The 25,084-nt window shown below is 35.9% G+C and overlaps 1 protein-coding gene across 5 annotated transcripts in view; it reads left to right on the forward strand.

Moving 5' to 3' along the window:
- TSL (Protein kinase superfamily protein) overlaps window positions 1-25,084 on the forward strand; it is a 131,086-nt gene that overhangs the window by 42,932 nt on the left and 63,070 nt on the right. For all 5 annotated transcript variants that reach the window (XM_089788611.1, XM_089788612.1, XM_089788613.1 and 2 more), the window contains one exon: window positions 8,928-9,040. In XM_089788611.1, coding sequence (XP_089644737.1) covers window positions 8,928-9,040 — 113 coding nt within the window. The remainder of the gene's footprint in view (window positions 1-8,927; window positions 9,041-25,084) is intronic.

The raw sequence follows: 25,084 nt of genomic DNA on the forward strand, positions 1-25,084 counted from the left end.
TAAATATATATTTGTTTGTAGAAGAAATATTGGTATCTTCTGTATAATCTATTAGTGCTGTGGCAGAGAATATATTGTGAGCATTCAAGATGGATCGTGAGTGCATTGAGTTGTTCATTTCTAGTTTGCAAGTTGGATATATTATGAGTTCATCTGCTGTATCTGTGTGTTCTATATAAACTCTTTGATCATCTACGATATTGTGTATTAAGAATTTGTTTTCATGGATATAGATTTTGACAATTGGTTGAAGATATAAGCGTAGGAGACAAGTAAGAATGTTGCCAAATTTAGAATGGCTAGTCGTGTTTTCTTTCTAGTGCAACTGCTGAATCAAGAATGTTCAATGTGTCTCTTTTTCATTAATATAATTGTAGGCTAAATCAGGGTGGTCAGTAAAAAATTTCTAGTTCTTGGAAATTGTCTTGAATCATAGATGTTTCTTATTCTTAAGGGATTATTAAACATGTTTAAAAGATATGGAAATGCAATGATAACTGTGAATAACAAATTCAGTTCAGAATGTATTACAATCATTCATACCCTGCAAGAGTGAAATTATTATTATGAAACAAGCACTTGAGAATCACTGGCTTGGAGGCCTGAAGAGGGTGAGGAGGTGTGAGGAAAAAAATCATCAATAATATGAACCAGTAATATCAGTTATGACATTTTAATATATATCATTTAATATGAATTAATTAATAGCTCATGCATATTCCTGTTATGGTGATCTCCTTCTGCCAAGTCGTAAGGCGTAATGCCCAGTGGATGGAATGATGTTCCCTGTCAATTCCGGGTAGGGAGGGCCTTTCTCGTTAGAGATCGTGTGGGGATATATTGTGGTCCGAGGTTGGGTGGTTAAGCCCTTGACAATGTTTCACCTCTCTCAAGATATCGGATAGGTGTCAGATAGAGATAAGCTATGCATTCCTATGTTTATTGGAATAGGTATTATCGTTATTATTTATGAAGAGGTAAGATTAAATTGAGTGGATTTCATTCTTACTGTTATTTACAACTAGATCTTAGAGATAGATTCATGGATTGTTTTTCCTTTAAATGAATATCAATTATAAGTATATTTCTAATCCTTTAGTTACTGTCATAGTTCAGTAGTTGGAAGGAAAAGAGATCTAAAGCCCTAAATTGAATCCATTGTTGCGGATGCCCTAAATTGAATCCGTGGTCACGAAAGCCCTAAAATGAAACCGTGGTATTGGAAGCCCTAAGTAAGATAGTGGTATTAGAAGCCCTAATTGAATCTGTGGTAAATAATGCCCTAATTGATACAGTGGTATGTGATGCCCTAATTTAATTTACTTGTATTTATCCTTGATTATAAGATAGCGGTTGTTAGATGATAGTTGTCATGTGAAATTGTTATAGTGTATTTGTGGACTAACCCAGGTGGTTGCAGAAACATCCCTAGTTTGATTCGAACTTAGTTTTCTGAGGTATGTGGTTTTCAATTTCTATAGTAATTTCATTTGATGGTAAATCAAGTTTTTAGTTAAGAAATTTTGTATAACTATTTTTAACGGTAAATCTTATTCACATGAACATGAATGATATAACTGTCTTCCTTTGAAACAAAGTATAACTGTATTCTTTGAGTATGTTGAATGATAAATTAGACCCGGGAAATCTGGATGTTACGGAGGAATCAAGATGTTCGAGTAATTGAAGCAAAATAGGCAACTATAGTGTAACATATGAGTTTTTCTAACCAAATTCAAAACATAATAATTTCATAATAACTGATTTCATTTCACATAACATTGATTTCTATCAACCACTTATAACTGAAAGAAAACTCTTTTCAATCTATCTTACATATTCAGGTGATTTTCCGAAATTACAAAAAGGGATATTTATGTACTGCTAACAATTTAATTAATTTCAGATATTCAACTAAAATCAAATAATGACTATTCTGATCATTTGACTCAGAATACTTATTAACATAAAAGTAAATCTATCTATTCATTCAGAGATTAAAGAAAAATGACAGAAACATACAATATAAATAGAAGAATCTTTTTAACTTGTTGTCCAAGCCTTGACATTGGTGAGAGGAGAAGCATTGACATAGGCTTAACTTCCCAACCGTGGACTATTACTTATCCCCACATATTCTAATTTAATAGAATGGCCCTCCCTACCTCGGGATTGGGCTTGAGATGTTCATAAGTTCAGCCATCAGAGCAACTCGGTGGGTTGAAGTTCAAACAATTATTCTCCAAAATAACTGAAGCGTATGGACAATCAACAAAGATCACATGTTCGGTATATCTGCCTAAATTCTACCTTGGTCAAAGATTTCAAATTGGGTCTACAAACCTGATCTCCACCACTCGACTTGACAACATGTTGCATAACTAGAACATTCATGAGCTATTGTAGTATTTTAATTTATTAATCAAATCTAATGCCATTCTTTTTTTATGCAGACTCTCTACACCTCCTCACCTTCGTAGGCTACCATGCCGGTGATTCCCAGGTGCTCACGAGTCATATCTACCTTACACCTCTTCACCTATTATGGCATTATCACCGGTGAATTCCTCGGTGTGGATTATATTTACCATCTCAGTATGATAGAAATGAATGTATTAAGTTCTGATCAAAGTTATTATTCAAGGTTATTGTGACATATTCAAAGGTTGAAACTCTAAATTAAAAACAAAGATTATCAAGGAGATATTAAACAAAATAGTTGAACTAAGAATCTTCTCTTTATCATATTGATTTCAGACTGAAAGGAAATAGGTGGCTTCAATATTTATATATAACACAATACATTCACAACTGGAATGAAATTAATTATAAATTGTTTCGAGTTCAGTCGGATTCCATTGGATAGTCAAAGCTTACAGTCGGCATAGTTGAGAATATACACATTTCGATGGTTCATTTAGACATAGCATATGAAAGTATATTAAAACGTATTAGAAATATCCTTACGTGACTTGAAATTTGTTCTTGAACTCTTCTACGGCAAGGAGAAAGACCCAAAGCTTGCTTTGAGCCGTGGTTCTGAGGACGTGAGAACAGTATGAAAAGAAAATATTCTAGAAGTACTTTGCAGTTTACTCCTTTAGTGATGTGAGCCGAGAGTCACCAAAATTAGAGAGGGAAAGATGAGATGATCGATAAACTCGTGAGACTCTAATATAAAGTTTTACTTGGCTCATCGGCTTCCAACAGTTACAAGAATTCATTCAAATTCTATTCAAAATGATTAAAGAAAGGGAGGAGGGAAAGAAAGAAAGAAAAATAAGAAGTTAAAGAATTATTATTATTTTATTATTGTCGTTCATTTTTAAATACGCTTATGTGTATGTTTAGGTAAAGTGGCATCATTAGATAATGACTTATTATTTATTGGTGTCACTTTATTTTAATGTACATATGTTCTTATTTAAGTGTGAATAATAATAATAAAATAATGAATTCATTAATAATTTCATCAAAGGTATGAATTATAGTTTTAAATTTTAATTGATTATTATATTGTTTTTTTTAATAGCTCATGCGTGTTCCATAATGTATCATGTTATCAAACCTAGTATCCTTGCCAAAGTGGTCTTAGGTCAAACTAGTCGAATTCAGATGACTGGACTATTCGACCATCCCCTTCTGATGATCCCGTTTAGCAATTCTTCCCCTGTCTCTTTAGTCTTCTTCCAATAATCATTCAAACAACATTCTTGCCAAGACATCAATTCAAGATTTATAAATTGTTAATTCAAAATCATCTAGTGACTGTTAGAGATTTCATCAACGTCAGAATAACTAACTCTTTTCACATGTTCATCATATATATATATATATTTCAACTAACCCATTTCACATGATTGGAAAGAAATAAATTGATACAACGACTATAATTAACTAATTCATTTTCACATGATTAGGAAGAAATAAATTGATACACTGGCTATAATTAACTAACTTGCTTCACATGATTAGGAAGAAATAAATTGATACAACGGCTATAATTAACTAACTTGCTTCACATGATTAGGAAGAAATAAATTGATATAATGACTATAATTAACTAACTTGCTTCACATGTTAAACCAACGACTATAATCAATTTAAAATTTAGGGCAAAAATTTGGGATGTAACATACAGTTAGTGAATACAAAAGATCATTGAGACTATATTTGAATGATATTAAGCATTAAGAAAGTAGCACAATAGAGTTCAAAGAACTCAGCGAATCATCCAATCAATAGAAGAGACAGATAGTGATTGAATGATCAAACAAAAAACAAATTAATGCATTCATAAAATACAGGTTGGAGATCACAGTCAACGACAACCTTCATATCTAATTGTCATAGTATATATTCTTACACTGGACAATGTCCATAAGCAAAAGGTTATATTGGGGGAGAACATATCCAAATAGGAATCAACAATATCATAAGCCAATCATGATGGAGCCTGCCTAGACAATATTCAATTCAATACATCCAGTTGGAGAGACAAGTAAATACAATCATAAAATCATATCAATATACGAGAGTCAATATTAAATAAATATATGGGTACAAATCAATCCATTTATTATACCTATCCAAGAACATATATGCCTTTTTTTAAGACATGAGTTAAAACCAGAAAACAGGGTCACATGAACAAAGGTTAAATAATCACAAAGTAAGCATTCAAGCATACAAGCATGCAAAGCTTTAATTTTATATCAATGACAGAAATGATACTTGGAACAATGGAGATTCATGGAAGACTACTATATTCAAAACACCAAGAAAGAAACCCATGATAGCCATATTAGAAGGTTATCAATTATAAAAAGAATCAAAGTCACCATACATTGAATAAAAAAAAGAAAAAAGAGAAGAAGATGAACGGCATAATGAATATAGAAAAAAATCACCAGAGATACTTAGGTGTTACCATGTTGGGAAGATAAGAATTCACACAGAACAAACCACCATCCACAAACTCCAGGCACTTAAGCAATCCAAGGTAATCAACGTGAATTTGGGCATGAATATGTTTAAGAAGAGATTTATGATATAGTCTCTTATCGGCATGTCATAGTCACGATACAAACATAAAACACAATGCTTGAAGATTTATTTGAGTTGTGAAGAAATGTAATAGTAGAAGAAATATGCCCTTTCATTATTTAAGAGACACAACCCTTCTATCTGAATAGAAGATGTTTTACATTCAAATATGTTTATTCTAATAAAACTTGGCACTCTAGTTGAACCACAGAATTATAAATTTGGGGATGGATAAATTCAAAGAGAGACAATAACCACATAATTTACTTGGAACAATAGTGAGAAGTTAGAACAACAATTTCTGAGATGTTTGACTTCTTTAAGAAAGACAACACCTTTAGATTTCTTGGATTAATTGCGACAATGATCATACAACCATCATGAAGAGAATGGGTATAGATTATAACAAAAGAAGGCATACGGATTTATAAAATAATAGATGAAATCAATAATTCATATACCTTATAGATGTTCTGAAGACTGTATCCACAAACACTAGATTGGACATTTGCAATGGAGTTTTGGCCACCCACAAGGAAGATGGGAACCATTGATAGTTCTTTATAAGAGAATGAATAAAAAGAAGTTTTTTGTATTCCATAGAAGGTAAAAAATTGTTCAAACAATATGAGAGTGGGAATCTACGTTGTGGGGGGAAATATAATCTAATGTTCCATTCCCATTGTTTGACAAATGATTATATAGAGGCATTTTTTGACTTGATGGATATGGACCTTCATTAAAGTAACTTGTATCAAGGAAGCACATATAAGTATTCATTCGCTTTGAGTATTACATGTAGTTACTATATTCTCTCTCTTAATTGTATTCATACTATAAGAGTTATTTGCCTTGATCTTTTCCTTTATGTGCAAGGATGTTCTTGTAGGAAAAGGAGGTTGGTACCTTACACATGCTATCAAATATTGTGTAGACTCAATCTTATGACAGTAGCTTCAAAAGATGCTTTGATCTACAACTCATTAGTCATTTGATGATCTCGCTGGATAAAGTGAGGCTCATGAAGTGAATATCCTTGATGATTGAGAATATAAGAATCCTTTCATATTAAGAAGGAGTCTAATACTTTATCAGAGACAACCTTATACGAGGAGCTTAGAAGATTGATATTTAGAGGGAGGTCTAAAAATACATGTATGTGACTGCATGATTTTGATAAGCCTACCCCTATATACATCATGAGGAAATAACGACTTATCAGTGAAGGTTGCAAGATTAATATTAGATTCAGAGGGAGTCCAAGAGGCATTCTTGGGTGAAGAGAGTCTCAAAGGGAGTAACTATAGGACTTGACTTCCCAAGATCATTGTTTAGAGGGAGAAATTTTGAGATGCAATCCTTTGTGGATGATATCCTCTCTATGAGGAGAAGTTCTAAGTGCAATTCTTTGTAATATGCTGTCCTCTATGAGAGAGAAGTCTAAGGAGAAAACCCTTATTCCACCCTCTAGTAGCAGCTATGGTGGGTCCATCCTCTGACTTGGCTCATGGTGGATATCATGTGAGTTACTACATGATGTTGTTGTGATTATGTCATGAAAAGTGACGATCTTTCATCGATGTATATATTTAGAGGCGAGCCATTGAAAGGTGATGATCTTATCAATAGCGGGACCTGTTATCATAACAGACTACATTAAGTTGCTGTCCTGGAGTGCCAAAAGTTATGATAATGAATGTTTCATACAAAAGGTAACTGTTGTAAGGTGATGATCTTATCAATAGTTTGACCTATCTCCTAGATATGCTACATTAACCTGTAGCACCAAAATTTGTTGGATGTCTAGGAGCAAGTGTTATCATGGTTCTTTGGGTCGGATTTTGCCAAACAACTTGATAATCAACTCATCATGGTTCTTTGGGCCGAATTTTGCCGGACACCATGAAAATCAATTTGTTATGGTTCTTCAGGCTAGATCTTGCCGGACACCATGACATAAATCTATTATAGACCACACTTAAGGTGGTATTTAATCTTGTATTATATGTGCTTCAATACCCTCCTTACTAAAGAGGGAGTGTTGAGAAATTTAGCCTCATTGTGAATTGAAGCAAATTCCATATGTAATATATGTTAATATATATGTGTGTGTTGATGGTTTTATGCTGATATGCCATTCTAGGAATATCATACTGAGATGATATCTCTTCATATACTCAAGAGCATAATGTGTTCTTTATCAATCCTCCCTAACTAAGATGGAGTGTTAAGTTTGTAGTTCAATCAAATTCATATGATCATGAGATTCATTATTGATGATAAATCATCTTTAGATAAATATTCTTATATATATATATATATATATATATATTACATATATTATATTATATATATAATAATATATATATTATGCATATGGTTTTTTTTTTTTTAATATACTAACTAATGATGATTAACTATAGAGACATGCCTCCTCCTCTCATATTTATGCATCCTCAAATCTGCATTTGGAAATGATCAATAGCAATGACCACAATTCTACATTTGCAGAAACGATCCCAGAAATTAACATTATTTATTATGCCATGAATGCACGTGCTATGATTTGAGATCACTAAGTGAAGCCCCTGTGGGTTTTGTCAAACCCAAAGTGTCTAACTGCTTTTTATGCATGGCTTATGTCATGAGCCGAATGCTCTTGCCTTCTTGTGGTACTTTTATTTTGTTCATTTGAAACAATCATTTTTCTAAAAAAATAATCTGTCAATTGTTAGTGTTTGACATACCTTTTTTCTGCAATGCCAACCACACCTTTTTTATGCATTATGTTTGTATTCCTAATTGCTGAAAGATATAATTGCATGATGGTGCTTGCTGCAGCTATTTTAGTCACTGGTGGTCTGTACAATTTTACAATCTTAACAGGGCAATATCACAATTTTAATTATTATTCCTATGTTCTGTTCTTTAATAGGGAATGATCCCCAATGATTTGGCAGTGTCTCCAAGAGTAAAATTCAGGAAAAAATATTATATACAATTTCTTGAAAATGAATGACATTCAAATTAATCAGATTTCCACAATCCATTTGATTATTGCATAAATAGACTTCTGCGATTGTGTATGTGCTTTTAGCATCAACATTTTCGATCACACTCCATGATCCATCATTAGGGTGAGAGAGCCTGTAGGATATGCATCAACGCTACATTGATGCTGAAAGCACATGCACAATAAAAAACCAGAGTCTATTTGTGCAATAATGAATGACAGTGTTAAGGACTTTCTCACATATTTGTTTTTATTTTACATTAATTAGTAATTTGCTGTTTTTCTGACTGCTGCTCAACAGTTCGCTCTCTCTGATTAATGATACCCTTAACTTATTTAACAGACTTAAATCTTGTGAGAAACACATCGATTTGATGTTAGATGGTTGTGCAACTTACTTTGAATTTCTAAGGAGTTTAATCTGTAACAGTTTCCTTTCTCGAAATAATTCTGACTTGTCAATAGTTCTGATCCCAAGAATACCTCAACTGATAATATTCGTCTTCATTCTTGCATCAATAAAACTTCAATTCTAGCTTCTGATACATCTATTTATGACTCACGTCATATTTCTGGTTTTATGAAGAACTGAACTAAAACTGGATTCATGTTCAGATTATTGCTTATGTTGGAACTTTGTTTGTTTCAGGGCTTAATCTTTGTGGCATATTTATCTGCTGATAAGTTATAAACCGATATTTACTCTGAGCAATATAAAATAGAACTGTAACTTATCTAGATTGTTCTTCTTTGCTGTTAATATCTGAGGTAAAATAAAGTTTGCTTAACATGAATATTTACTCATGGCATTGACAACCTACAAATCCTAAGTATTGTCTTTTAACTATAATTGAATTTTCTTATGCAGCGAATGAAGATTTTGTCAGATCTGTTGATATCAGTTGCTAAAGCAGACAGATTGGAAGCAAGGACAAAGGTTCGCCAGGATTCTTTGAGGCTTGGTAATGTTGGGGTTATTAGGTATGGCCACTTTCTATTTAAACTTAAATTTACAATGATGTAGCCATTATAGCTACTGGTATATCATGGCTGTCATTGATGCAAAGCTTTCGGCACCAGGGATATGCAAAACAAGATGGTTTGTCTTTTTAGATAATTATTCTCAAATCATCAAACGTTTGTTTAAAACATATACTTATTGGAATATATTTTTTCCTTTGGTTAATTACTTTAAATAGTATAATCAAGTTTTCTACGCTAGATTCAATTTTGTCATTCTTTTTACACATTCATGAATTGCACACAGAAATAGCATGGGCAATCACCTGTTCATCTTGTCAGGCTAGATAGGCCTAGAGAAAAAATGAAACACCAGGCTGTGAGTTGGGGACTCATACTTCTTCTAACAGAGATGTCAGTCTGTGTCCCCTGGAGGGAGGAGGAGTTGGGTACAATTTCTAGAAATCTTGGCTTTTGCACTTGATGGAAGCCGGCAATGGATTGTTCCCTTACTTCTGCAGGGGTTTGGTTGCCATAGATTTCTTGCTAATGCTTGTGAAAAGGTTGAGTTGCTTCACACTGGAAGCTGGTTGTTTGAGTGCTTGGTGGGGCATGTACACAGTTGGAAAAACCCGATGGGCAAAGTGCTTTTCATAGGACTTGAAAATTCATTTGGTGGGGTGGGCCTAGATGTGTGCATAAACTGTCAGGCCCTTCCTCAAAACCCCATATAGCTAGCTGAATATAGATTAATTGGAGTAGCCTTAGAGAAGGCATACATGAATGATTGATGCATAAAATAATTATGGGTATCATCTAGCTCTAGTAGGTTTCTTTTCTATATAGGAGGAGGAGGAAATGATGCCTGGAAGAGCTGTTCCCTTCCCTCAAAATTTACAGAGCAGGGATTAGACGAATGGTGCTTGATCCTATAATTTGATTGGACACACCTACCTCTTTTATAGTTGGGCAGAGTTGTGCTTCAATGTTTAGAAGAGTTCCCTTTAGTTGTAGATTAATTTGTTGAAGTGCCAAAAACTATTACAGATGTGATCAGATTGGAATTTATTATGTTTTGGTAGTTCAATTCTTAGTGAATCAAGCACTACATGACCTATTCTCCTTAATCAATTTGTCTCTAGGTATGCAAAAGCTTTAATGATCCCTGGAAGAACTCAAGATTGGTCCACAATAAAATTTTGATTTTTACGCTTGCATTGAGATACAAATTAATGTGAATGAAGCAAGTGACATGCACCCCAAAATGGCAAATTCCAAACTCAACGATGATGGATCCCTATGGTAATAAGACATACTGAAGATGGCGTTACGCCCTGTTTTTGATAATGAATATCCATGTCAAAGATAAGGTGGTAAAAAAGATAACACTATATGTTCATTACTGCAAAAACCAAACTCTATTATAATTCCAGAAAAGAGGGTTCCTTGATTTTAGGCTTGGATCATTACTCTCTTTAGTGATCTATGTTGTGCCTGGGAGTGGTACAATGGGCAACTTATAGACCAGCTAAGCTACAAGTTATAGTTGAACATACAATATAAATGTTGACAATTCTAGAAGCTTGTCTGCTGGTAAAGAACGAGACAAAAACCTATATGATTACAAATTACATTGCTATAAGAGGTAAAACATACTTTGTCTTATCGAGCTGTTGCCCCACTTTTCATCCTGTACCCATTTTGCAAAGTGGAAAATGATCTCATGTCTTAGTTTAGTCTGGGTATGTCCAAGTCTAGTTCTTTCCCCTCAAGTGAAAAGTTTCTCCATTGGGTTTTTCATCTTTTCTCTTCCCTCGTGTTGCATAACCGTGTTGCATAATCATCGTGAGTTTGTGGGTAGTCTAGAACCTAATTCGATGGAGATTCTTGGGTCACATAATGATTTTCACAAAGTTATTTCCGAGGATGAACTTGTTCGCGGCTTATCATAGTTTGCACATAAAGAAAATGAAGTTTGCGGAAAACCCAACATTGCCTTCTCCTTGGCGGGTTTTTGACCCGTAAAGGCGATTTCCGCAAAGGTCAACCAATGAGGTTTACAAGCTAAAGCAAGGAAGAAATGAGTTGTTTCATGGATAGATCGTCCCTACATTACAGTATTCCACCTTGGGAGTCACTTAGGATTCATCATAGTGCTCAGAATCACAGCTAGCAGAAAACTCTGAAGTAGCTTCTCCACGGTGGGCTGTTGACCCACGAAGTCAGTTTTCCAACAAAGGCATTTCTAAGAGAGAGAAGTAAGTGGGTTCCTTATTCACTTTCGTGGCCCTTTCTAGATTTTTCGAAGCTTAGAGACACATTGACTTAAAGGGTAAAGTGAAAATAAAGGCAAGGGTGGAAAAATAGAAGTTGCTTTCTACTCTGTGGGTTTCCAACCCTAGAAAGCAATTTTCCGCATCTATTGAAAAATCACTTCTGCAAGCATGTTGGGCTCATAGACTAATCACAAGATCCTTAAAAATGATAATGGAAGCAAGTTAATCGCATTTGGGAAGGTATTTTAAGCAAAATCTGGCTGAGTGGATTTTCCCCTTATGGAGTACTCCGTTCTTAATTCTCTGGAACTTGGTGAAAAATGGGAAAGTAAGTATGTAATTAAAGAAAGTTACCGTTGGGCCAACGGAAACAGTGAAAAGACATGGAAAAATCCGTTACAAACCCCCGCATTCACTATTCTAACGGATTTATCCTTTAATTCACTTGTGTGGCGCGGATCTTGAAAAGCTCTGGGGAAGCGGGCTAGTGGAGGCAGCTGGATTTCCTTGGCAGTTCAAGCTCTTGAACTAATTATCGAATGCATAAATCACTACAATCTGGACACTAAACAAATTTTGCTGCCTGATCATACAGTTTTAATCTCGATTGATAGGCAAACTGTAGTATATTGCCTCCGGATTCCAGAGCGAGAAGAACTTTCCGAATTGACAATAGGAGGAGCCATGTTTGAGTTCTCTTTGAAGAAAATGGTGTGGCGAAAGGAAATTATGAGGTCCTGGTTCCAAAAGCCACGAGGAGCTAAAAGTAAGGTTCCTAAGACTCTATTCGGCACCGATCTCAAGCCCGAGATCGTAGACATTCTGGTTCTTTTACATCATTTGAAAGGTGAGGTAGGACTCAATTTTGTTGAACAATATTTCCTTTTGGTACAAATCATCTGTTCAGATACACATTATGTTGATTTGGCATATGAGGTAAGTGAGCATCTGTCCAGAGCCCTTAGTGCCGCAAAGTTTTACAATACCTTCTACATGTCTTCTTTCTTGATTTATATGTTAGCTTCTCTACAATTGTGGCCAGGCCTTCCCAGAATAGAGAACTTCCCTGATGATGTGAAAAGTTATGAATTTTATCCATGCTTGCAGTTACAGAATAGCTATGCAGAATATGTTAGAGTTAATGACTCGTTTACAATGAGGATTTGCAGGGAACTCCAAGGATGTCCGGAGAGGAGGTTCAGTCTAGAAGCAATGGTGACCATCAGTCAGTTTGGTAGCTACTTTATTCAGTTCTCATCCTTTTCGTATTTGCGTCTTGCAGCTTTCGATGGATTTCCTTTGAAGCTGCCCAGATACCCAAGTGATATGACTGTGCTGATAGAGATTATGAGACAAGTTATCCAGGGGAACGTGCTGAGCGCCAATTTAAAGAAGAAGGGGTATGAATTCCCTATGAAGGTTGGAGCTTACAGTTGTGATTCTTGGTTTGATGCCAAAAATATGCTCAAGGCATTCGAGACTAAGTACAAGCTGGAAGAATATGAGGTTGTGAGACCCATGTTCAATCCAAATGGATATGCAAGAGAGGTGCTACAAATTGGGAGTGTGATCAAGCATGTCACCACTGTGGAAGATTATTGGGCAGATTGCAAGAATGAGCTGGAGCGCCGAGATCGTGCTTTCACCAGGCTCACGATGGAACAAGTGAAGACATATGGTATCGATCTTAATGTTGAAGGATTAGAGGATGATGGTCAAAATATGTATAGCAATACGTATTTGACCAAGTTAAGGGGGATTCCTATTAGTCTTGAACCATATGTAGACGTGGAAGAGAATCTTGATATCATGATGGCTAGGATCATTAAGAGAACGGGGAAATGGGTTGAGTGGACAACCAAAAAGAGTTGGAGTAAGGGTGCAGCCACTCAAGCTTCTCCAATAGCTGCAACGCCTACTCAAGGTGACCATAGCTTCCACTCAAGGGCCAGCTCAGCCTTCAGGCGGAGGTGATCAACCTCCGGACAAGAATGTTCCTATAGCCCAGACGTGTCATGATGGTTCTCTCCCATTTATAGGAACCTAGGCTGGTACTAAGGAGAAGAAAACAAAGGAACCAAAGGATAGTGTCTCCACTCTAGTTCCATCTCCTCACACTACCCCTGTTCCTTCTCCGCATACCACTCCAATCCCATCTCCTCACCATAGCCCCATTCCATCAATAAGTGCTTCACTTTTGAAGCCAAGTGGTTCCCCTATATAGATAGTAGACCTAGGGGATGGAAAGAGGAGCAGCAACGAGTCTACTAAGTTAGATGAGGAGATGAAGAAGACTTCAGAAATGGAGAAGTGCCAGACTTCTTCCAGGTTCATCTCAAAGGATTCAAAAAATCCTTTCTCTTCAACTGCTGTAACAATGACTCTAGTGAAGAAAAAGATGTTCAGTATTGAATCACTCGGAACGGCTTCCAAAGTGATCGGAATAGATTCTTGGTTGGAAGATACTTTGGAAAGGAAGAGAAAGAGAAAGGATGAAAGTGTTTCTACAAAAGACACTGTGTCTCTCACGGTTCGTTTCGGGACTGCATTGACAAAGGTTAAGAAGCAAAAGACTTTGTCAATACTTGGGCAAGATCCATAAACAGGGCACTTGACAATGGAAATAGCCAAGCCAAACAAAGGAAAGAGAATCGAGGATATGACGCTTGATGATTTTACTCTGCATTCAATCGATCTTGGAGAGGCTAGACATGATACAAAAGTTGGCTTGTGGAGATCAAGTAATGAAGTAATAGAAGGACAATTAGAAAGTCTTAAGTTATCAAAGATCAATATGAAAGCCGAGATAGAAGAATTGAACAAATTTATCAGGCAACTAGTCACTCCATTAGCAACTATCTCTGGAATGTCTGTGACCCAGACTCCTATCGCAGCTGAAGTGCAAGCCCTCATTTCCCAGCTCCAAGAAGATAGGCATTATGGGTAGATTGGTAGATAATGGATTGAGAGGCTCAAATTAGAAGGAGTTTCTCTCATAGATCAAATTGGAAATGTTATCCTCAGATTGGAGACAGAAAAGGACAACATCTTGTCTAATAGTAATACTCTGGCCGGAGAAAGGGTCAAATGTGATGACTGCATCTCCCTTTTAAAGATGATCATCTAGATGAAAGCGAAAGAAGCAGTTGAAGCAAAGATTCTGAAGAAAGGAAATGAACCTTTGTTCGAATGGCTCCAAAGTATGTAGTTCAAGCTAGAAATGATCCAAGTAGCTGAGAAGGGACTCAAGGAAACGAAGGATAAAGCAAAGAAGACTCAAGATAGAGGATTCAAACTTATGAGAGGGCTACACACTGATTCACAAACCAGTGGTCAAGGAAAGGCTCTCATTGGAATAGATGTAATGAAAAGTAACTTTTCGACATTTTTGGATAATCTGTCCGGAGTGACTTCCAGTAGTCAAAACAGAATTGCAGAACTCCAGATGCTCTATGGTTGTGTGCATGTGGCCGAGGAGGAGTTGCCAAATTAGTTGAATGCTGTAGGGGAACAGGCAAGGGAACATTCAAAATGGCTCTTGAGATTCACTAATATACACGTGCTCAACCATGAGGAGCTAATTCCAGTAATAGTTGCTGCTAAGGCATATAGAGCGAAAACAGAAAAGGGGAAGAAGTCTAAATAATGCATATTATGCCCTCTTTTCGTTTTCTTTTGTAATTTTGTAATACGAGAAACTAACATCTTGCCATTTGTCATTTTCAGAAGATGAACCGATTAAACTTCTATTGTAACGGTCATCTTGAAACTCTATATGTATGAAATTGAAAGATTAATGAAAGGTCGGCAAATTATTGGTGTTAAGTACTTTTTGTTGCAGAGACAATTGAACGGTATTTTGTGTCATCATTTTTTGTTCCAATTGACTTTATATTTAGTTTACGTTTTCTCTTTTGTTTGAATCGAGACGAGGGGAAAATAGAATTTTACCTCCCTGTTTTGAAGCAACGAATGAATGTAATAGGTGTTGTTATTGTTCATTCAAAGAGAAATCCCTTCAGTGTTTTTCAATTTATTAATCATAGTTCAGATTCAAATTTGCTTAGTTCAGTATCCACTATTGTTTAGATAAGTTTTATGAATTCATAAGATGTGTGACTGCATAAAACCGTTTTGGTATTGAGAAACTTCTATTCGCCTGAGTTAGATTCTATTTAGGTCTAGCTTAGTTATACCTCTTCCGTTCTTAGGTTAAGAACATACCTCTAAAGTAATTTAGGAAGAAAAACATAATTCATTGCAAATCCATTTTAGGGAGTTGTACCTACCAATTCAGAGGGAAGCCAGTTCCTCCACAAGTGGCTTTCCAACTGTTTGTGATCAGATATTGTTCCGAATTGGTCCTTTAAGAGTTAGAATTTAAAAGAACAAATCTTTTTACCAACACAAGCCAAATCCAAAAGTGACTCTGTGATGTGAAAATGCACTTACAGAGTTGGTGTCTAAACATTGTTGAACATTTGAGAAGCAAACATATTACAATTATAGAATTCTTGTTTCAGCACAGAACCATTCAAATTCCAAGGTCAAGCTTCCCTAATTGATCTTGATTTGAAAGATGATGTGTCAATCAACTTTTAGCTGTTGAATATCTCTGAAGTAGTAATCTGAGGTATGCATCGATTTTATGTCCTGAATTTGTTTGTAATGCCAATGGGGCCTTCAATGCTGATGCAGATTTTATAATGGATGACAAAGTCATGTTATTTCCAATTGATAAATAGACATTGGATCTGTAAGGGGATAATGTACATTGTGAAAAGCATGTGGATATCATGTGGCGCAGGAGCACCAGGAGCACAGGGAGATGCTATGACAAAATTTTGGTTAAACCATGTAATACTAAGGCAAGGAAAGGCCATTTCTCTTGTTTTTGAGTTTAGACATGTTTATTATATTCATTGTAATCCATTTTGTAAGGCGAATAAGCCAATTTTCTTTATAAGGCCAATCAGGATCCAGATGGTCAAAATTGTCAAAGTGGTCAAGTGTGGTAGAATAGTATTGGAATGATGTTTTTGAGTCCTCTAGGCTGTGTTTGGCACAATCATGAAAAGGTAAGGTGTATTGTATGGTTAGAAATACCGAGTTGTCAAAAAATTGCAAAAGCTGCTTAACAACTTTTGCAACATTTGCAAAATGATGTTAATTGAGAGATCAACTGATCAACCAACTTCAGAATTGGTTGGATCCAGTTATAACTGGTTGTAATGTCTTTTAAAACCCTCTTTGGGTCGAGGGATGCAGAGTCAGTGTGGTGGAAGGTGTTGAACTGATAACTTTGGTCAGATAACTATGAATGATAATTATTTATAAAATGATCTATGATTATATATATATATATATATATATATATATACATTGTGTATATTGATATATATACATACATATTAAATACTTATTCCTATATCATTATATTGATCATATTTCTAAAACCAAATATAATCCCAAATGATCTGATTATCATTAATATTGTTCCAAGTATAATCTGAATTATTGACCTGCATTTGATCAATATTGATTAGCATTATCATTGCCATTTATAATTATCGATATTTAATCGATAAAGAGAAAATGGCATTGATTATGAATCAGATCCGAATCTGATTAAGACTTGTTATATTGCTGATAACCGTCGGGATGGTGCACAAAACATATTAGTAAACGATAATGCAGAGATATAATAATCGGTGGAGAGACATGTCTCTCCATCGATATGTCTTACACACACATTGCATCACCATTCTGATTGTAATCTGCAAAGAATCCTAAGTCAGTCAGGACAATATTCAAGAGATAAACAATAAACAATATCCATACTCTGAAATACAATAAATCTAATCAAAATTAACATGGTATCATAGCCTTGCTAAGGAAGAACCGATTAGATTTGAGAGCACAAATTACCTGGAATATAAATTTTCTCTTAAAAGAGTAACCACACCCTATTCCTCATAATGACAATTGTAATCAGATTCAAGGATTGTCTTGAAGGAGCATCTAACTTTTTATCTTGGAAGTTCAAAGTTATGCTAATATTGAAAGAAAATGAAATAGATTCATTTGTGAAAGAAACACATCTAAGCCAGAGAATGATCCTGAGAAAGCTCAATGGATCAAGCACAGTGAAAAGACTATGAACATAATTGTGAATGCAATTAGGGACCATATAGTTCCAATTATATCAAAAAATGATACTCCATATCATATGTTCAAATCACCTGAAAATACATTTGAAATAAACAATAGTAATACCAACATAGCTCTCACATTGAAAAGACAACTCCATCATGTGAAGATGAATAAGGGAGAAACTGTCACAACATACTTTATGAGAATCACAGAATTAAGAGATCAACTTGCTGCAATTGGTCATCAGATTGACAATAAGGAATTGAAATTGATGGCTCTAAGGGGACTCCCAACATCATGGGAATCATTTATTCAGTGAATAAGTGCATGGTCAAAACTCCCTAAATTTGATCGGTTAGAAATGGATTGCTTACAAGAAGAATCTAGACTGATCACCAGAGAGACCAACCAAAATGCTATCAATGAAGATATTCATGTATAAAACATTAGCACATAAAAAAGGAAAGAAAAAGAATTTCAAAAGGAAGAAAAATACCTATGGACAAGGCTCTTCAAAGAAGAGGAAGGACAAATTTCAAATACAAGCTTTAAATGTGATAAGCATGGACAAAAATGCCTAAAGTGTCCTGATAGGACAAAACAACAAGCCTCCTTTGCTGAAGTTAGAAAATCTAGTATAGAAAATGATTCAGAGAAACTTGTTTTCTATTCAGCCTTATTAAGTCAAGTTTTAAATTAATTGAACATCTGAGTGATTGATAGTGGATCCTCACGCTATATTATAGGATTCAGAGAACATCTTGACACTCTAGTGGAAAATTCTGACAAAGAAGTAATTATTGTGTATGATTCTAACTACCTAGCGAAAGAAATTGGAATCCACACCATAAATTCGAAATTGGGTATATCTCTTCAACTCACGATAGTATTATTTGTGCCTAGAATAAAAAGAAAGCTAGTTTCTTTCTGCACTGGAAGACAAAGGGTATAGAATAACCTTTATAGATGGCAAAGTTCTTGCATGGCCAAAGAATTCCACTATCAAGAAAGCACTTACTATAGGAATAAGACATGGATGTGTTTACAAACTTTGCACTAGTTCAAATTAAGTCCTGATTCATGAGACTTCTAACTCAAATGAGATTTGGCACAAAAGATTAGGACATCTTCAATTTTGCGCCCTATCGTCAATAGAGAAAATGGTGACTTGGTAGCTCAAACTAAATCAAACTCATGAAGGAGCATGCAAAGGTTATGCTCTAGGAAAGAATACAAGGGAACTTTTCAAAATAGTGTTAGTAAAACAAAAAATGTACTAGAACTAGTTCATTCTAATAGATGTGGATCCATGTCTATAATCTCCATGGGAGGATTCTTATACCTTATAATATTTATGGATGATTTCTCTAGGAAAACTTGGATATACTTTCTTAAATGTAAAGAGTCTGAAGAAATCCTTAAGAGGTTCAAGGAATTCAAAGCTCTTGCAGAAAACATGTCTGGAAAGAAAAATCAAAACATCAACAAATAATGGGAGGGAATACATTTTAGACATATTTAAAGAATTCTGTGTGAATGCTATGATTAAGAGGGAGTTTACTTTACCTTATAATCCACAACAAAACGGAATAGCTGAACGGAAGAATAGGACCATTGTAGAAACTCCTAGAGCCATGTTGTATGATCAAAACATAGAAACTTCATTTTGGGCTGAAGCCTTTAGAACAACTGTCTACATTCAAAATAGATGTCCTCATTCACTCCTAGACAATAAAACCCCTGAAGAAGCATTCACCAACATCAAACCTAATATAAGTCATTTAAGAATCTTTGAGTGTCCAGTCTACATTCATGTGCCTAAAGAAAAGATGTCTAAGCTAGAACCCTCAGGCAGGAAAGGAGTATTTGTGGGCTACAATGAAACATCTAAAGTCCACAGGATATGCATACGACAAAAACTAATTGAACTCAACAGAGATGTCATCTTTGAGGAAGACATTGCTTTCAAGAGATCCAAGAACTCTCATGAGTTAGAAGATCAAGTTCCTCCTAGAGATATGGAAGAGGATCATGTTCTTGAGGTTCAAAGAGAGATTGCTAATGAAAACTAGACTGCTCCATTAGATGAACCCAACATAATTGAAAAAGACCACTTTGGGCTAGAAAAATAATTCAGGAAGCAAAGGAGCATGCAGCACCAAAGGGAACCCTTAGGGAGAGCAAGAGACCTCACAGATTCTCTAGTTATGTTGCCTTGATGAGTGCGATCATAAAATCAGAACCATCCTATGTTGAAGAAGCCCTCAAACATCAAGTATGGAAAGATGCTACGTAAAAAGAGTTTTAGTCTATTATAAAAAATGATGTGTGGGACATAGTCCCAAGACCAAAGGGAAAATCTGTTGTTTCATCAAAATGGCTCTTTAAGATCAAACATGCTGCAGACGGTAGCATTGAGAAACACAAAGCCCGGTTTGTGTCAAAGGTTTCTCGCTAAAAGAGGGTATTGATTATGAACAAACTTTTGCCCCCGATACAGTTCAATAAGAGCTGTAATTGGTATTGCAACATCTAAATGATGAAAGATCCATCAAATGGATGTGAAGACTGCTTTATAGAATGGCACAATTGAAGAGGAAGTCTATTTAGAGCAACCTGAAGGTTTTGTTATACACAATGTTGAATCACATGTATGCATATTAAAGAAGGCTTTATATGGACCTAAACATGCCCCCAGAGCTTGGTATGAAAGGATAGATCAATATCTTGTAGGACTAGGGTTTTCCAAGAATGATGCTGCCCCAAACCTCTATTTTAAGTTAGTTGATGGTGATATGTTGATTCTTATTTTATATGTTGATGACTTGCTAATGACAGGAGAAGATCACCTAATCTCTCAATGTAAAAGGGATCTAGCTTCAAATTTTGACATGAAGGACTTGGGCATTTTGCATTACTTCCTTGGATAGAAGTTTGACAACAGTCAGATGGCATCACTCTTAATCAAGGGAAGTATACTGTTGATATTTTGAAGAGGTTTGGAATGTTGGAATGTAGACCCATGTCTACACCCATGGAAAACTAATTTGAACAAATTGAAGGAAGCAACAACAAACGTAGAATTTGCAAATCCCACTCTCTACAGACAGATAATTGGATCCCTAATGTATTTGATCAACACGAGACCAGATATATGTGACACAGTGAATGCACTTAGCCAACTTATATGTGAATGAAAGGAGATACATCTTGTCGCTGCAAAACTTATTCTAAGATATCTTCGAGGTACAATCGGATATGGTCTTAAATACAAAAGTATAGACCTAGATCTACATGGACATTTTGACTCAAATTGGACTCAAAGTGTAACTGATCAAAAAAGCACATCAGGATGTTGCTTCAGCTTAGCATCAGCAATGATCTCATGGATCAATGGGAAACAACCCTCAGTTGCACAAAGCTCTACAAAAGCTGAGTACATTGTAGCCTCTATGAGAGCAAGAGAACCCCTTGAATCCTAATATTATCCACTATGATAATCAGAGTTGCATCCGAATTTGTATTGCTGATAACCATTGGGCAGGTAATGTATATTGTTTGTTTGAAATGGTGCACAAAACATATATTAGTCTATAGTGTCCCTTCTTTTTGGGGACATTAGAAATATTAAGAAGGGATGTATTTACAATATTAAGTTTGACTATGTGAGCTGGAAATTTATTTTTAAAGGTCAAATTTATATTTCAAGTGGTCACAATAGGACAAGGAGAGATAAGGAGAGATAAGACGAAAAACCCAGAAAGGAAGTCGAAGGGTCACCATTGCGAGAATCAAGGAGAAGAGATCCCTTCTCTTTGGTATGCATGATTTTATGATTCAGTTCAGTTTTCTCTCTTGTGAGATTTTTCAAAAAGCTTCAACTTTCAGCTAGTTTGAGGACGTAGACCCTCGTGTTGACAGACAGTGGACGCAAACCCATTGTCCCTGTGATGTCCCCAGAGTGGGCCCCTAACGGAAGGTGACATAGGTCTGTCTGTGCGGTTTGTCGCTACCACGTGTCCGGGGTCCTCGCTAGCGAGGCTATCCTGGGGTTGCCCCCTTAATGCGGGGAGGTGTCGTTTACTAACAGTCCAGGCTTTTGGTGCAACGGTTACTAACTTGGTATTAGAGCCGGAGGTCTCGAGGTCGAGACCCGTGGAGCGTGGTGGGCTGTGATGTCCCCAGAGTGGGCCTCTAATGGAAGGTGACGTAGGTCTGTTCGTGCGGTTTGTCGCTACCACGTGTCCGGGGTCCTCGCCAGCGAGGCTATCCTGGGGTTGCCCCCTTAACGCGGGGAGGTGTCGTTTACTAACAGTTCGGGCTTTTGGTGCAACGGTTAGTAAACAACACCTCCCCGCGTTAAGGGGGCAACCCCAGGATAGCCTCACTGGCGAGGACCTCGGACACGTGGTAGCGACAAACCGCATGGACAGACCTACGTCACCTTTCATTAGGGGCCCACTCTGGGGACATCACAGTCCCGGGGAACATCAATTTAGATGTTTCATTTGCGCTTATAGGTTCTTATTCTAGCATTCCAATCTGACTGTTAATCTGTATTTAAGATTGGGTTTTTGTACTTTTTATTGTATTGCTGTTGTAAAATACAATAACGTATTTTAAGGAGTTATAATAGTTTGCTGGTTTTACCGTACTGGTTTGTAACACATGGTTATATGTTTGATATCTTGGAAATTATTATGAAATAATGGGTTATATTCTTGTGGAGAATTCTTTGGATTTTATTATAGCATTATACCCCATTTTGCATATATCTGAGTTTGAATGTTATATCTGAGAAAAGTTGAATAAATCCCTATTTAAATTTCTACTGGTTTTCGATTGTGCTGGAAACTATCTGCAAAGTGTTATTGCTGATTATATTGTTAAAAGAGAAATCAGTAAATATCCGGTCTAGGATATTACATAGTCACTGATAATGAAGAGTTATAATAATTCGCAGAGAGATATGTCTATCCACCAATATGTCTTACCAAAACATATATATATATATATATATATATCCTAGCAGATTAAAACATGACAAGTACAGAAAGTCACAAGTGCAAGTCACTGTTATTTGATATATATTTTCAGAAATTTGTGTTCCATAGTCTGAAATAATTGAAGCATTATCATATCAGAAATATTCATGTTGCGAAATATCATTGCATTGCCATTCTGATTGTAATCTGCAAAGAATCATAAGTCAGTAAGGACATTATTCAAGATTTTAAAAATCAAAAGATATTTATACTCTGAATTACAATAAATCTAATCAAAATTAACAGAAGGGAAATTTTTCAACAAAACATGGACTCTTAATGTTGTTTTTCTGTAAATTTGCTGATCAGAAGCTTTTATCTCATTAGGATGGATTGACCTTGGTTTGAGACCTACTGGAGATCAAAGATGAATGAATTAGCTCTGGTTTGAGTATGGTTAGGGGTGCTGCCGTGATCCCTGGAAAGGGTTTGATGAATTATCTTTCAAAACAGCGTTGAAACTCTCAGTCATAAGGGTTTGATGACAAATTGATGCATTCGTCCCAAATGAACTTTAGAAAATTCTAAAATTTTGTGGTTTGTTAGCATTTTGGATGCTCTTTAATATGCAATTGGTTGGAGATTCAAAAGTTGTGCCATTAAGGAATCAATTGATGCCCTAGCGGACTAGGTATGGTGAATTCGATTCCCAGTGACAGCAAGATGAAATGTTCTGATTAATTGCAGACAAGTTTGAAATTTTTATTGTTACTCCAAGTTGGATAAGGTATCAAAGAATCTAGATGTTCCTTCCAAATTGTATGACAATGATTTAGAAGATTGTTGGCGGTTCTGTTTTGCTATGTCATTGTTGCCATATCTTTTTAGTTTTTGCAATGAAGGTTCAAATTGAAACTTAATGCCATTTCAAGTACCCTGTCCTTACTGTTTAAAAACTGTCACACAGTCACAGTGCTAGTACTTTGATCAGTTATTGATGTGATTGGGATGTCAGATGTTATGAGAGATGAAAAGTAGATTATGAAAAACATAAATTATTCCTTTTGAAGTGAAAAGTAATGGCAAACTTTGGAAGTTTACTGTCAAACAGTAAACAGAAATTGTTAATTCTGATCAAACCTAGTTGCAGACAAGAGGGAACCGACCATGGAAGGATTCAAGTAGTTTGTTGATGATGTCCAAGTCACCTCCAAATAGCATGAAGATCAAGCACTTGATGCTAATATGACTGTGATGCCCTGTTCAAGCAGCAAGGTGATTTGTGGCAGTAGATGGTGTTTTGTCTAGGGGTGTTGCAACTCCCATCGAGGACCATGCATACCTGTTAAGTTCATGTTGAAAGGTTATTATTACTGGATTTACACATAAGACAATGTGTTTTAACCTCTCCCTGTGAATCGGTGAGTTGGGAATGTTGACTATCCTTATAATACAAGGCATGAGCAAACTGTTCGAAGTTCAGTGTATTGATGAGTTGGCATTATGAAGATTGATTTTGGAGTTTTGCACACAAGGCACATAGAAGTTGCTACTCTAGGTTGGAAAAGTGTCTTTAGAAATGAAAAAGGGGTCTTGAGAGGATTGTTGAAGAGTTGGTGTTGTAAGAAGTTGGAGGTCTAATGTTCCTAGGCCTGATGATCCTTGAGGCCTATTTCAACAAAAAAATGTTTGTGGATCCTTGAAGTTGTTAAGCCATTTGAGTGATCCTTCAGTCAAGAATGAAGGATGATGTGTGGACCAAGTGAAGTTCCTACTGATGGTAATGATGATGTTGTCAAGTTGAGTGGAGAATAATATTGTTAGATTCTTCATTTCCATGAAATCAGAACCTTGAAAGGAGTTTGGGCCAGTTAGTGCCCTAGGAGTTTGTCTTGGTGTAGGATGCTCCGCATCATTTGGCAGGTTGCATATTTATTTTAGACGTGTGAGACATACACGGTTATCAGGTTATTGACTTGTGTGATGCCCCTACATAACTTTTTAGTTCATTTGGTACATTAGTGTATGCACAAATTTGTGGGGCTTATTGATTGAACCTGGAATATTTTCTTGAAATCCATGTTAACTTTACTTTATTATTTCTTTTAAGTCTTTTCTTGCATTTGCCTTTGTTTTCTGCATTGATGTTCATGTTTTTGAATCTGTGCTATCGCCTCTTTTTTTTTTTCTTGTTTTCTGTGCATTGGGAAATGTGCAATATGGCATCATTGAACAACTTAATGCTGGAGGGCAATTAGAGATTTAACGACAAAATTTATAACACTTGAAAGCTATGTTCCTAGCGATGCGTCCCTACCCAAAAAGGCTACGTTTCAGAAATGGGGACGTCCTGAATACGGGGGAACGTCCTATCCCCCTTTTCTGAAAATTGCCAAGAAACGTCCTGGAAACATGGGGACCTTGGGAATTTTTTGGGGACGTTCGTATGTCTTGGGGACGGTTGGGGATGCCTTGGAAGTCCCCAGGACGGTTGGGCATCCCTGATTTTATAGACAACATCAGCACTTATAAAATATTTTTCTTTTGTAATTTAAAGTGGGCTCCTCTTTCCAAGGTCACTTTAACATGCTTGTTACTGTTTGGTAGTTAATTCGTGCTATTTGGGGTCCTCTGATTAGTATTTGACAACA

This window comes from Cupressus sempervirens, chromosome 6 (assembly GCF_028749045.1).
Source record: "Cupressus sempervirens isolate cs-2001-9-10 chromosome 6, ASM2874904v1, whole genome shotgun sequence".
In the NCBI taxonomy this organism is placed as follows: Eukaryota; Viridiplantae; Streptophyta; class Pinopsida; order Cupressales; family Cupressaceae; genus Cupressus; species Cupressus sempervirens.